At 40.5% G+C, this 15,751-nt stretch overlaps 1 protein-coding gene across 2 annotated transcripts; it reads left to right on the top strand.

Moving 5' to 3' along the window:
• Positions 1 to 947: 947 nt before the first annotated feature.
• cwc22 (CWC22 spliceosome associated protein) lies at positions 948 to 15,435 on the top strand. 2 transcript variants are annotated; one of them, XM_089002182.1, is made up of 20 exons: positions 948 to 1,097; positions 1,307 to 1,354; positions 2,331 to 2,515; positions 4,350 to 4,570; positions 5,913 to 6,116; positions 6,189 to 6,317; positions 7,768 to 7,936; positions 8,038 to 8,091; positions 8,165 to 8,300; positions 9,558 to 9,764; positions 10,505 to 10,567; positions 10,628 to 10,723; positions 10,822 to 10,903; positions 10,996 to 11,056; positions 11,144 to 11,221; positions 13,110 to 13,262; positions 13,356 to 13,483; positions 13,559 to 13,660; positions 13,734 to 13,891; positions 13,958 to 15,435. In XM_089002182.1, the coding sequence occupies exons 2-20, from the start codon at positions 1,309 to 1,311 to the stop codon at positions 14,305 to 14,307; spliced, it is 2,622 nt and encodes an 873-aa protein (XP_088858308.1). In that variant the 5' UTR covers positions 948 to 1,097; positions 1,307 to 1,308; the 3' UTR covers positions 14,308 to 15,435. The 2 variants fall into 2 exon arrangements, with proteins under 2 accessions (XP_088858308.1, XP_088858309.1); XM_089002183.1 differs by having other exon boundaries at positions 2,334 to 2,515.
• The last annotated feature ends 316 nt before the right edge of the window (positions 15,436 to 15,751 follow it).

Raw genomic sequence — 15,751 nt, forward strand, 5'->3', positions numbered from 1 at the left:
GCTTTGTTGCCATTTTCTGCCTCCTTTTTAGTGCTACATTCCCCCCCCCCATTGCCTCAAAATGGCACAGAATCAATTCTTTAATCGATTGCAAACTTGTATGCTTTCCTTTTCAGAACTATTTGAATCATATTCATAACTAGATGAGTAACAAGAAGGCATATTCTCCAAATCTGAAGCCATTGTTTTAATTCTCCAGCAAGGCAAGACGTCTTGGGGTGACGTCACGAACAGGGGGCGGGACCTTCTGAAACTGGCCACTTCCGGGTTCTTTTTTTTTTTTTGCAGATTTTGGACACTTTAAGTCATTTTTATTCGGGTTTTGCATTTGACTAAAAATATCATACTGTGCGTTTTGGGTATTTTAGATGCTATAAAACGTTTTTCTGATGTCAGGAAACTAAAAAGTGATGTCTGTTGTCCTTTAAACTATAAAGCTTCTTGTGAAAAACCAGAGCAAACAACAAGTCAAACCACGAATTTACATTTCACAGCAGCAAAGTGATGAAAGGAAGAGGAAAGGAAAGAAAGACGTAGAAAAACAATATAGGCTGCTGGAAAGGCAGCCACTCTCGCGGCGCCATCTCGAAATAAAAACAAAAAAAATATATGACAACACAAAGACAATCTCAATAATATTTTAGATCACGTTCGCAAGATCATATTTCAACTAAGACTCCTCAAATTTACACGAAACAGCAAAATAAATTAAATATGACTTATTTTTGCCTTCTTTCCTCGACATGGCGGTCATTTGACCCGGAAGTAGATCGAAAATTGGTCGAGTGGGATAATATTTTCTTTCATGCTTGCCAGATCATATTTCAACTAAAACTCCTCGAATTAACACTAAAGAGCAACATTAATTAAATATTATTTTAATTGTGGCTCCCTTCGTCGACATGGCGGTCATGTGACCCGGAAGCTAATCGACCGACAGACGTTCATGATCTTCCGTCGGTGTGTTTCCTCTCTGGTGAAGTGGTGAAATAAAGCCACAAACTTTGTGTTTACATGCGCGGTTGAAAAAAGTAAAAGCCCAAGAAGGCGTCAGAAGAAAACGGGGGTTCGTATCTTAAGAGGAAACGAAAGAAAAGGTGAGTCGCGGCGAGCGATACCATTTTGGCGCCCCGTCCCTTAGCCGCTAGCTTTAGCATTAGCCAACACACGGCCACGACTGTTATTGTTGTCCAATAAATCGCTTTCGCGTCCGATTTAGTTTATAATCCGTACATTTGATGACCACGAAAGCTGAAATGCGCGCCTGCGTTTATAATCATAAATCGCGTCAAATTGTGTCTTTCAGAAATGGAGCCTCCAAGCGGCGCGAGTCCTGCTCACAAACGACAACGCGGTAAGCCATGGGAGGAAAAAAGCGGATCCAAAAACGAATGGATGGTTTTCTAAGCCTCTTGGGTGCAATTTGGAGCCATTCATGGTGTGACCAACATTATTAACACAGTGTATTTGCTATCTAGCCAGCTATCTATTCACTATCTAGCTGGCTGTCTACCGAGCAAGGTATCTGTTGGCTATCGATTGGCTAGCCGCTAGCCAGCTATTTGAGTTACTTTCGGGTTGAGTGAACGCTGTCGCGCGTGGCTGCCGCTGCTCACCCGCAGAAAAACTGATCATGTGACTCTAAAGGGACCACGAGAGTATTGAAAGGTGCTTATAAATGAAACGTATTATTATTATCATTTGCCAGCTATTTGCTATCTATTAGCTCTGGCTGGCTAGCTAGCTATCTAACTAGCTATCTATTCACTATCTAGTTGGCTGTCTACCTAGCTAGGTATCTGTTGGCTATCGATTGGCTAGCTAGCTTTCTATCTATTTGAGTTACTTCCGGGTTGAGTGTGATTCCCGCTGCTCACCCGCAGAAAAACTGATCCTGTGACTGTAAAGTGACCTTGAGCGTTTTGAAAGGTGCTTATAAATGAAATGTATTATTATTATTGTTTTTATTATTATTATTATTATTGTTTTTATTATTATTATTATTATCATTTGCTATCTATTAGCTCTAGCTGGCTAGCTTCTTATTCTTGTTATTCTTCTTATTCTTATTCTTGTTATTACTATTCTTTTTATTCTTATTCTTCTTATTATTCGTCTTCTTATTGTCATTCTTCTTCTTTCTTCTTCTTCTTCTTCTTCTTCTTCTTCTTCTTCTTCTTCTTCTTCATTATTCTTATTATTATTATTCATTCTTCTTATTATTCGTATTAATTCTTATTTATTATTATTATTATTATTATTATTATTATTATTATTATTATTATTTGATGTGTGATGACTACTAGGCGTGTGTGTGTGTGTGTACTCAGCAGAGTCTGAAGAGGACACTGCGCCCCAAGAGAATTCCCCCCTTTCCAAGAGCCCAAAAACGGGAGCGGGAAGCAACCCTGACAGCGCAGGCGGTAGCAACAGTGGCGGCGACAACAGCAGCAGCAGCGAGGACGAATGTCACGTCGCCTTGAGGAAGATCCGGAGCAGCGTCGCCCACATCAAGGTACGCCGGGCTGCCCACCCTGTGACCCCATTGAGCCAAATCATTTAGTGTAAAGGCACATTTTTAAAATTGGTGTTTTATTTATTTTTTTTTTACAAATCGATTTATCAAGGGAGTCCGAAAAAATATGTTTTAACAAACTTTTATAAATCGACCCTTTTGCAGTAATTTTTCCGTTTTTTACAGAAATAGTTATCGCAATAACCGGGAAAATCGATATTTTTGATTTTTTTTTTCAACATTTTTTAAAAAAAATCGCCATTTGAGACAAATTTCACACAATTTCGAAAATCACCATCTTGGATTTTTTTAAACTTTTTTTTTTAATTGATATTTTTGGACAAAATTTTGGAAATGCACATTTTAAATATATTTGTACAAAAGGTAACCGCAATTTTTAAAATCGCCGTTTTGGATTTTTTTTAATCAATTTTTTAAAAATTGCCATTTGAGACCATTTTTACACCATTTAGAAAACCACCATTTTTAGATTTTTATATATTTTTTTAAATTGCCATTTCAGGATTTTTTGGGCAAAATTTTGAAAATCGACATTTTAAATATATTTTTACAACAGGTTAACACAATTTTTAAAATCGCCATTTTACATTTTTTTAACAATTTTTTAAAATCGCAATTTTTTGATTTTTTTGTAATAATATTTTTAAAATCACCGTTTTGTTTTTTTTTATAAAATTTTGAAAATCGACATTTTTACTGTTTTACAAAATTTTTAAAATCGCCATTTAAGATTTTTTTTTAACATTTTTTAAAAATCGCCATTTGAGACAATTTTTACACCATTTCGAAAATCACCGTTTTAGATTTTTTTTTTTTACTTTTTTTTTTCAATCGCCATTTTCGGTGATTTTGTAATAACATTATTAAAATCGCCATTTTAGGATTTTTTTGTAATAACATTTTTAAAATCGCCCTTTTGTTTCTTTTTTACAAAACTTTGAAAATCGCCATTTTCAATGTTTTCCAAAGTTTTTAAAATCGCCATTTAAGATTATTTTCTTTATTTCTTAAAAATCGCCATTTGATATAATTTTTACACCATTTCGAAAATCACCATTTTAGATTTTTTTTTTTTACAATTTTTTTTTTCAATCAATTTTAGTTTTTTTTTGTAATAACATTATTAAAATCGCCATTTTAGATTTTTTTTTTAAATAAAAAAATCACAATTTGATACAATTTACAGCATATGGAAAATCAACATTTTAGATTTTTTTTACAATGTTTTTAAAATCGCCATTTTAGGATTTTTTGTAATAAAATTTTTCAAACCAACATTTTGACAAAATTTTGAAAATTGACATTTTATTTTTTTTACAAAACTTTGAAAATTGACATTTCATAAAATGTTTATAACATTTTGAAAATCGTCATTTTAGAATTTTACAGCTAACACCCTGTACCACCATTAGATTAAGAGTTTTGAAACTTGCTTATAAATGAAATGTATTATTATTATTATTTTATTTTTATTAATATGATCATCATTTGCTAGCTATTTGCTGGCTAGCTATCTAGCTAGCTATTAGCTATCTAGCTGGCTATGTATTAGCTATCTAGCGGGCTGGCTATCTCGCTAGCTATCAATTGGCGTACTAACTAGCTTTCTATCTATTTGAGTGACTTCCGGGTTGAGTGAACGATGTCGCGTGTGGCTGCCGCTGCACACCCGCAAAAAAACTGATCCTGTGACTGTAAAGTGACCTTGAGAGTTTTTAAAGGCGCTTATAAATTAAATGTATTATTATTATTATTATTATTTTATTGTTATGATTATAAACCTCAAGAAAAGGTCTTGTGCGCTTGTTTGCAGAAGCCCACGGAGCAGATGGCGCCGCCCGATGTCGCAATACCCGACGGATCCCCATCCAGAAGTGGCGGCGGATCGGCGGAACCGGAACCGGCCCGCTCCGGAAGCCCGGACCGGGCCCGGGGCCGAGACAGGTCCAGGTCCAGAGAACCGGAACGCTCCAGAGGACGAGAACGGTCGGGCTCCAGAGAGCGTCGCGGTTCTGACAGAGGCCGGCACCCTCGGTAAGCGACTTCCATCATAATAAGATTAAAAATAATAATACATTTGATTTCTAAGCGCCTTTCAAAACTCTCTTTACAGTCACTTTACAGTCACTGGGTGAGCAGCGGCAGCCACACGCGCCAGCATTCACTCAACCCGGAATAACTCAAATAGATAGAAAGCTAGCTGGCTAGCTAATAAATACTAAATAGGTGGTAAGCTAGCTAGCTAATCCCGGTTGAAACCATTTTCGCCAAGCGTGTTCATATGAACATAGATACATTCATTTTTTTTAAATCGAAATAAAATCAAAACAAAGTATGACATACATTCAAATGGAGTATTTTAGTAACAGTAATATTAAATAAACATAAGCTCTCTATTTTCTATTTAGTTGGCAATCTAGCTAGCTAGCTCTCTATTTGCTATCTAGCTAGCTAACTCTCTATTTGCTATCTATCTGGCTATCTGTCTATCTATCTAGCTATTAACTATCTATTAGCTAGCATGCTAGCTTTCTATCTATTTGAGTTACTTCCGGTTTGAGCGATTATTAGCCAACTCTTAGCTAGCTAGCTTTCTATCTATTTTAGTTAGTTCCGGGTTGAGTGATTATTAGCTAACTCTTAGCTAGCTACCTTTCTATCTATTTGAGTTACTTCCGGGTTGAGTGACTATCTATTTGAATTATGTTCCGGTTGAGTGTTTATTAGCTCACTCGTAGCTATCTAGCTAGCTTTTTATCTATTTGAGTTATGTTCGGGTTGAGTGATTATAAGCTAACTCTTAGCTAGTGACCTAGCTTTCTATCTATTTGAGTTACTTGCGGGTTGAGTCATTATTAGCTAACTCTTAGTTAGCTCTCTATTTTCTATCGAGCTGGCTATCTAGCTCGCTATTAGCTAACTCTTAGCTATCTAGCTAGCTTTCTATTGATTTGAGTTACTTCCCGGTTGAGTGATTCTTAGCTACTCTTAGCTAGCTAGCTAGCTAGCCTTCTATCTATTTGAGTTACTTCCAGCTTGAGTGACTATTAGCTAACTCTTAGCTAGCTAGCTTTCTATCGATTTGAGTTTCTTCCGGGTTGAGTGACCACTGCCGCATGTGACTGCCGCTGCTCACCCACAGAAAAACTGATCCTGTGACTCTAAATTGACCTTGAGAGTTTTGAAAAGCGTTTAATAAAGGAAATCTATTATTATTATTATTATTATTATTATTATTATTATTATTATTATTATTACTATTATTATTTACGCACGCTGTATGATCAGATGGGTCTGTGACATCGTTTTGAGGTCGCCCGCCCCAAAATGAGCCAACTTGAATTGGAGGACTTTGATGTCGGGCGTCTCTCCTCAGGGATCGCTACCCGGGCGAGCGGCGGCGGGAGCGCGAGCGACGGGGGGGTTCCCGCTCGCCGCACGGCAGGCCCGCGTCCACCGCTGAGCCGTCGGCCAAGAAGAAAAAGGAGGAGCTGGACCCCATCCTGACCCGGACGGGCGGCGCCTACATCCCGCCCGCCAAGTTGCGGCTCATGCAGCAGCAGATCACCGACAAGAGCAGGTAGGCCCGCCCGGGCGTCTTTCTGTCCCATCCAGATTGGGGCTGAAACCATGCCCCTCCCCCTCCACGCAGCTTGGCCTATCAGAGGATGAGTTGGGAGGCGCTGAAAAAGTCCATCAACGGTCTGATCAACAAGGTCAACGTGTCCAACATCGTCAACATCATCCAGGAGATCCTGCAGGAGAACATCGTCAGGGGGAGGTCAGCCCAAAAGCCACCTTTCATCTTGACCAAAAAAGAAAAGAAAATCAGTTTTCAACACGTCAATCGCTATGGGCTCCCAAAATGTCACTTTATAATAATAATACATTTCATTACTAAGCGCCTTTCAAAACTCTCAAGGTCACTTTCCAGTCACAGGAGAAGTTTTTCTGTGGGTGAGCAGCGGCAGCCACACGCGCCAGCGTTCACTCAACCCCAAATAACTCAAACAGATAGCAAGCTAGCTAGCTAATAGATAACTAATAGATAGCTAGCTAGGTAGCCAGCTAGCAAGTTAGATAATGAACAGATAGCAAATAGCTAGCTAGCTAGGTATCCAGCTAGCACGTTAGATAGTGAATAGATAGCAAATAGCTAGCTAGCTAGGTAGCCAGCTAGCAGGTTAGATAGCGAATAGATAGCTAGTTAGGTAGCCAGCTACATAGCTAGGTAGCCAGCCTTTCAAAACTCTCAAGGTCACTTTACAGTCACAGGATAATTTTTTTTCTGTGGGTGAGCAGCGGCAGCCACACACACGCGCTAGCGTTCGCTTAACCCGGAATAACTCAAATAGATAGAAAGCCAGCTAGCTAATAGATAGCTGACAGATAGCTATCTAGGCCTTCACTCAACCCGGGAGTAACTCAGATAGAACGCTAGCTAACTAATAGACAACTAATTCTATAACTAAGTAACTCGGATAGAAAGCTAGCTAGCTAATAGACAACTAATTCGATAACTAAGTAACTGATAGAAAGGTAGCTAGGTAATAGATAGCCAACAGATAGCTAGCTAGGCCTTCACTGAACCCGGATGTAACTCGGATAGAAACCTAGCTAGCTAATAGACAACTAATTCGATAACTAAGTAATTCGGATAGAAAGCTAGCTAGCTAACAGATAGTTAGCTAGGCCTTCACTCAACCCGGAAGTAACTAGGATAGAAAGCAAGCTAGGTAATAGACAGCTAATTCGATAACTAAGTAACTCGGATAGAAAGCGAGCTAGCTAATAGACAGCTAATTCGATAACTAAGTAACTCGGATAGAAAGCTAGCTAGCTAACAGATAGCTCGCTCGGCCTTCACTCAACCCGGAAGTAACTCAGATAGAAAGCTAGCTAATAGATAGCTAATTAAGTTAGTAAGCTGAGGTATCACTAAGGAAGGAAGCAGCGGGGAGCAAAGTGGTGCATTCAGGTGCGCTCAGTTTTCTGGAGAACCCATTTTTGGTTGTCAACCCAGGCATAAAAATAGCTGACATTTTTGTTGGAAAACCCAATTGGTGGAGAACCGAGACGTTTGTAAACCCAGTTTGGACTATTTGGTCACCGCATTCCACCATTGGGGGTTCAGACAGGGGACTCCATTTGGTTCTTTGACCAAATCCCGTCCCCCCTTTTGAAATTGGACCTGGGGGGGGGGTTCTGCGTCTGTGCGTTTGCGCGCTCAGGGGTCTGCTGTCGCGCTCGGTGCTGCAGGCGCAGGCGGCGTCTCCCATCTTCACACACGTCTACGCCGCCGTGGTGGCCATCATCAACTCCAAGTTCCCGCAGATCGGCGAGCTCATCCTCAAGCGCCTCATCCTCACCTTCCGCCGGGGTTACCGTCGCAACATCAAGGTACGCCCGCCGTGTCAATCAACGGGGAGGGGGAGGGGCTTGTGTACGGTCGCTCTTGCGCAATGGCCGTTCAGTCCCTTTTTTTTTTTTTGTTTTTCCAGCAACAATGTCTGACGTCATCCAAGTTTGTGGCTCACCTCATCAACCAGAATGTGGTACGTCCCGACCCGCCGCCGCCGCCATCGCCGAATTTGCCCGTGTTTCACCCCCTGAACCTCCCTCGTGCAGGCCCACGAGGTCCTGTGTTTAGAGATGCTAACGCTGCTTCTGGAACGGCCCAACGACGACAGCGTGGAGGTGGCCATCGCCTTCCTTAAGGAGTGCGGCCTCAAGCTCACCGACGTCTCGCCGCGCGGCATCAATGGTCAGCTCCACCTTATTTATTTTTTCTAATTAAGAAAATAATTTCTAATTCTTTTAATTATTCTTTAGAATGATTAAAATAATCAGACATTTCATACAAAATAATTTTTAATTAGAAATATTTATATAAATAATAATAACTAGAAATAATTTAGAATTAGAATTCACAAATTTAATCATCCTAATTCTTTTAATAATTATTTTAATAATTTCTAATGAAGAAAAATAATTTGGAATTCTTTTCTATTTTTTTTTTCTAATTCGGTCTTTTCTATTTTCTTATCTAAGAAAATAATTTCAAATTATTTTAATAGTTCTTAAAATAATTAGAAATGTAATAATTTTGAATTATTTAGAATTAGAAATAATTATTTATATAAATAATAATAATTAGAAATTATTTAGAATTAGAAGTTTAATAATTCTAATTATTGTAATAATTCTTTTAATAATTTATAAACAAGAAAAATAATTTCTAATTCTTTTCAAATAAAATTATTTTCTAATTCGGTCTTTTTTATTTTCTTTAAATAATTAAGATAAACAATTAAGAAGATAATTTCTTTCTTTTTCTTTTAATAATTCTTTTGAATTATTAAAATAATTTGAAATTTAATAATTTAATTTTTAATTTAGAATTAGAAATAAATATATATATATAAATATATATAATTATATATATAAATAATAAGAATTAGAAATAATGTAGAATTTGAAATTTTATAATTATAATTCTTTTAATATTTTTTTAAATAATTTCTAATGAAGAAAAATAATTTCTAATTTATTTTCTAATTAATTTTCTTTTCTAATTTGGTCTCCTATTTTCTAATTATTTTCTTTTCTAATTAATTTCTAATTTCTTTTCTAATTAATTTTCTTTTCTAATTAAGAAAAAATAATTAAAAAGAATTATTACAAGAATTCGGAATTTAGTAATTTAGAATTAAAAATAATTAGAAAAAAATATAAATAATAGAATTAGAAATGTAATAATTCTAATTCTTTTAATACTTTTTTGATAATTTGTGAAAAAAAATATATAATTATTTTCTAATTCAATTTTTTTTCAAAGTCTGTGTTTTCTATTTTCTTTTCTAATTATTGTCTTTGCTAATTAATTGTCTAATTTTCTTTTCTAATTCGCCACGCTCCGCCTTATTTTCTTTTCTAATTGGGCACTCCCGATCGCGGAGAGACCAAATGTCATTTCCTTATAAAAAAAAAAGACCTGATGGCCGGCCGTGTTACTCCGCAGCCATTTTCGAGCGCCTGCGCAACGTCCTGCACGAGTCGGCCATCGACAAGCGGGTGCAGTACATGATCGAGGTGATGTTCGCCATCCGCAAGGACGGCTTTAAGGACCACCCCGTCATCCCAGAGGGCCTGGACTTGGTGGACGAGGATGACCAATTCACCCACATGCTGCCGCTGGAAGACGACTACGACGCCGCCGACGTTCTCAGTGAGTCGCGGGTGGTCGGGGGGGGGGGGGGGGGTGGCTATCTGACTAGCTAGCTATGTAGCTAGCTACTCACTGTCTAGCTGGCTGACTATCTAGCGAGGTATCTGTTGGCTATCGATTGGCTAGCTAGCTAGCTAGCTTTCTATCTATTTGAGTTACTTTCGGGTTGAGTGAACCCTGGCGCGTGTGGCTCCCGCCGCTCACCCGCAACAATAATGATTCTGTGACTCTAAAGTGATCTTGAGAGTTTTGAAAGGTGGTTAGAAATGAAATGTATTATTATTAGTATTATTATTATTATCATTTGCTAGCTATTTATTAGCTGTGGCTGGCTAGCTAGCGATCTAGCTGGCTGGCTATCTAGCTAGGTATCTGTTGGCTAGCTAGCTTTCTATCTACAGTATTTGAGTTACTTTCGGGTTGAGTGCACGCTGGCGCTTGTGGCTGCCGCTGCTCACCCGCAGAAAAACTGATCCTATGACTGTAAAGTGACCTTGAGAGTTTTGAAAGGCGCTTAGAAATGAAATGTATTATTATTAGGATTATTATTATCATTTGCTCGCTATTTGCTATTTATTAGCTCTGGCTATCTAGCTAGCTATCTATTCAGTATCTAGCGGGCTGGCTATCTAGCTAGGTATTTGTTGGCTATCAATTGGCTAGCTAGCTAGCTTTCTATCTATTTGAGTTAAAACCAGGTAAAAAGGTCATTTAAAAAAAGTGCGCGTGTCCATCCGTAGATGTGTTCAAGATGGATCCCAACTTCCAGGAAAACGAGGAAAAGTACAAAACGCTCAAGAGAGGTAAGCCGCCGTCGCCGCCGCGGAGTTGCGCGCCGCTAACCGCCTTTGTCCTGCGGGCAGACATCTTGGATGAGGGGAGCAGCGACTCAGGCGAGGAAGGAGACAGCGAAGATGACCAAGATGACCAGGATGGTGAAGATCAGCAGGAGGGTGAAGGTGACATAATGGGGCGGGGGTTTGTCCCCTCCTTTTTTTTTCTCTCTCTCTCTCTCTTTGCGCCCATCGCCATCTGACTCCCACTTGCGCGTCCTCAGATGAGAAGGTGACCATCTTGGATCAAACGGAGGTCAACCTGGTGGCCTTCAGGAGAACCATCTACCTGGTCATTCAATCCAGGTGAGCTGTAAAACGCGGATCTTACACGGACGTCCACTGTAGCGGATCCGTGGATGTCCGCCTGGCTTATCCCGATGTCCTTCTTGCTGCAGTTTGGATTTTGAGGAGTGCGCTCACAAGCTCATCAAGATGGACTTTCCCGACACGCAGACGGTAACGCGTACGCCCGACAGGGAGGCCTTTTCTTTGTGCTTGGCAAAGGCGCCGCTAACCCTGGGTGTCCGTCTGGGGATTTTCCAGAAGGAGCTTTGCAACATGATTCTGGACTGCTGCGCCCAACAGAGGACCTACGAGAAGTTCTTTGGCTTGCTGGCGGGGGTGAGACGATTACATTGGAAAAGAGAGAGAGAGAGAGAGAGAGAGAGAGAGAGAGAGAGAGAGAGAGAGAGAGAGAGAGAGAGAGAGAGAGAGAGAGAGAGAGAGAGAGAGAGAGAGAGAGAGAGAGAGAGAGAGAGAGCAAAGCTATTGCGACCTAATTTTACTAGCATAAAACTCATGCTAATGCTAGCTAGAACTTAACATGTGGCATCAATATGATTTTAAAACAAGACAGAGAGAAAGAGGCTATTGCAACTTAATTTTACTAGCATAAAAGTTGTGCTAATGCTAGCTAGCACTTAACAAGTAGCATAAATATGATTTTAAAACAAGACAAAGAGAGAGAAAAGCGATTGCTATTTAATTTTACTAGCATAATAGTCATGCTTATGCTAGCTAGCATTTAATATGTGGCATAAATATGATTTTAAAACGAGACAGAGAGGAGAGAGATAAGCTGTTGCAACGTCATTTTACTAGCATAAAACTCATGCTAAGCACTAATGCTAGCACTTAACATGTGGCATAAATATGATTTTAAAACAAGACAGAGAGTCTATTGCAACTTAATTTTACTAGCATAAAACTCATGCTAATGCTAGCTAGAACTTAACATGTGGCATAAATATGATTTTAAAACAAGACAGAGAGAGAAAAGCGATTGCTATTTAATTTTACTAGCATAATAGTCATGCTTATGCTAGCTAGCATTTAATATGTGGCATAAATATGATTTTAAAACGAGACAGAGAGGAGAGAGATAAGCTGTTGCAACGTCATTTTACTAGCATAAAACTCATGCTAATGCTATTTAGCACTTAACATGTGGCATAAATATGATTTTAAAACAAGACAGAGTCTATTGCAACTTAATTTTACTAGCATAAAAGTTGTGCTAATGCTAGCTAGCACTTAACAAGTGGCATAAATATGATTTTAAAACGAGACAGAGGAGAGAGATAAACAAGTCATTTTACAGAGAGAGAAAAGCGATTGCTATTTTAATTTTACTAGCATAAAAGTCATGCTTATGCTAGCTAGCATTTAACAAGTGGCATAAATATGATTTTAAAACGAGACAGAGGAGAGAGATAAGCTGTTGCAACTTAATTTTACTAGCATAAAAGTCATGCTTATGCTAGCTAGCATGTCATATGTGGCATAAATATGATTTTAAAACAAGGCAGAGAGATAAAGAGAGAGAAAAAAGCTATTGCAACTTCATTTTACTAGCATAAAAGTTGTGCTAATGCTAGATAGCAGAGAGACAGACAGGGTTGGGGGGGAGGGAAATAGAGAAGAGGGGGTGGAGAGAGGGAGAGCAAGGGAGAGTGAGAGAGAAGAGAAAAAGGGGGAGAACGAGCGAGAGAAAGCGCTGGCTGTTAGCAGGCTGGCTTGCTATCTATTAGCTATCTATCTGGTTGGCTATCTAGCTATAAGCTATCTATCTATCTATCTGGCTGATAGTTATCTATCTAGCTAGCTGTTGGCTTTCTAGCTGGCTAGCTGTTAACTATCTATCTGGCTAGCTATATGTTGGTTATCTGGCTAGATATTAGCTATCTGGCTAGCTGTTAGCTGTCTAGCTATCTATTTGAGTCAGGAAACACATTCGCTATCTAGCTATCTATTAGCGAGCTGGATAGCTATCAGCTATCTAGCTAGCTTTCTATCTGAGTTATTCCGGGTTGAGTGAACGCTGGCATGTGTGGCTGCCGCTGCTCACCCACAGAAAAACTTTATCCTGTGACTGTAAAGTGACCTTGAGAGTTTTTAAAGGCGCTTAGAAGTCAAATGTATTATTATTCTAAAATGAGAGAGAGAGCGGAAATTGTAACGGCAATGTGACGCACCCGCGTTTGCCACCCGTGCGCGTGTGTGTGTGCAGAGGTTCTGCCTGCTGAAGAAGGAGTACATGGAGAGCTTTGAGGCCATCTTTGCCGAGCAGTACGAAACCATCCACCGGCTGGAGACCAACAAGCTGAGGAACGTGGCCAGACTCTTTGCTCATCTCCTTTACACCGACTCCATCCCCTGGAGCGTAAGTGGGCCGCCAATGGATGATGGATCGTTTTCATGAGGAGAACCTGAACGTCCCGCAACCTGCTTCAAAGGCCCTCGTGCTTACTTCCAGGTGCTGGAGTGCATCAAGATCAGCGAGGAGACCACCACCTCATCCAGCAGAATCTTTGTCAAGATCCTCTTCCAGGAGCTTTGCGCCTACATGGGCCTGCCCAGACTCAACCAGCGCTTCAAAGACATGTAGGTGAACGCGCTAGCGGCGGTGGCAAACGCCGCCAGCGCCATCAACCCGACGCCATTTTGTTTGTCTGCCAGGACGCTGCAGAGCTTCTTTGAGGGTCTTTTCCCTCGCGACAACCCCAGGAACACGCGATTCGCCATCAACTTCTTCACCTCCATCGGCCTGGGAGGCCTCACGTAAGGAACGCCAAGGCTCCGCCGAGACGCCTCCGCCTTCACTTGGCCAATGTGTTGCTTGTGCCGTTTCCAGGGACGAGCTGAGGGAACATTTGAAGAACGCCCCCAAGATGATCATGACTCAGAACCAGGAAGTGGAATCCTCCGACTCCTCCTCCGACTCGTCCAGCGAATCGGATTCCTCGTCCTCCTCATCCAGCAGCAGCAGCAGCAGCAGCAGCAGCAGCTCAGGTGCGTCCGACACCCCTCGCCACTTAGCGAATGATTGACAGCTGTCAATCTTGACTCCCTCCGCAGACTCGGATGCCAAACGCAGGAAGAAGAAGAAGAAAGGGAAGCAGAAGGCAGCGACGAGCCGGAGGACGTCGCAGGCCGAAAAAAACGACTCCAGGGAAGACGCCAAAGACCGTGGGCGGCGCCAAGGACACGACCGGGAACAGGAGGATAGGGCGAGGCGCAAAAGGGGGCGGGGCGAGCGGGACGAGCGAGGGAGGGGCGACGTGAGCCGCGACGTGAGCCGCGACGTGAGCCGCGACGCGAGCCGCGACGTGAGCCGCGGCGAAGGGGACAAACGGGCGAGAGGCAGAGCCGAGGAGCGCAACAAGGAGAACCGAGACGGTAACCGGGACGACAGGAGGCGGCGCTGAACAGCCGCCGCCGCCATCTTTTATTTTTCTTATTAATACCCTTTGACGGACAACATGTGTACAAATGACACCGGTTATTCCACGCCTATATTTTGTTAGTATTTTTTGGGGGTCTTCAAGTGTTTGTTTTGTTTACACGTTCTTTAAAGATGTTCATTGTTTGGTCCGCCATTTTGTTTCATGTCTCAAGTACTATTTGTTAGTTAATGGCTATCTATTCGCTAGCTATTAGCTATCTATTCACTAGCTATTAGCTATCTATTCGCTAGCTATTAGCTATCTATTCGCTAGCTAATGGATATCTATTCGCTAGCTATTGGCTATCTATTCGCTAGCTTTTAGCTGTCTATTCGCTAGCTTGTAGCTATCAATTCGCTAGCTAATAGCTATCTATACGTTACCTATTAGCTATCTATTATAATAATACATGTTATTTCAAAGCGCCTTTCAAAACTCAAGGACACTTTTTCTTTTCTTTTTTGTGCGAGGGAGCAGTGGCAGCCATTCGTGCCAGTGTTCACTTTACCCGGAAGTGACACAGCAGCAAAGTTATGAAAGGAAGAGGAAAGGAAAGAAGTAGAAAAACAAAATACAGGAGCTGCTGGAAAGGCAGCCACTCCATCTTGAAGTCAAAAAAACTAAACTAACAATGACATCTATAATAGCTATCTATTCATTAGCTATTAGCTATCTATTCACTAGCTGCGTGTGGCTGCCGCTGCTCACCCACAGAAAAAAATATCCTGTGACTGAAAAGTGACCTTGAGAGTTTTGAAAGGCACTTAGAAATCAAATGTATCATTATTATTATTATTGATTTCCCCGTAAGACCGATCATAGTTTCTATTTTTATACCAGAATTGGTTTTATATGACAACATCAAGTAATACGCCCGGGTCAAAAGATGAGTCATCCTTTCAAAGTGTGATTTTAAAACTGATACGACCGTGAAAATCATTTGTTTGAAATCGGGACTTTACATTGGATTTTGGATTTTCCTTTATTAGTCTCGCAGTTGGAGAAATTTACATTTTACAGCAGCAAAGTTATGAAAGTTATGCTGTGATTAAAGTGACCTTGGGACTTCTGAAAGGCGCTTATCAATAAAATGTATTATTATTAATACTATCATTTGCTAGCTATTTGCTATCTATGAGCTGTGCCTGGCTAGCTAGCTATTCACTATCTAGCTGGCTGACTATTCACTATCTAGCTGGCTGGCTAGCTAGATATCTGTTGGCTATTGATTGACTAGCTAGTTCGCTAGTTTTCTATCTATTTGAGTTACTTCCGAGTTGAGTGAATGCTGGCGCGTGTGGCTGCCCACCAACAGAAAAACTTATCCTGTGACTGTAAAGTGACCTTGAGAGTTTTGAAAGGCGCTTATCAATGAAATGTATGATTATGATAAAAGGTGCCACAACCAGCACTGTTGGCTTTGCGA

The sequence above is a fragment of the Hippocampus bargibanti genome, linkage group LG08, assembly GCF_051943395.1.
Source record: "Hippocampus bargibanti isolate YZ-2025 linkage group LG08, ASM5194339v1, whole genome shotgun sequence".
NCBI lineage: Eukaryota > Metazoa > Chordata > Actinopteri > Syngnathiformes > Syngnathidae > Hippocampus > Hippocampus bargibanti.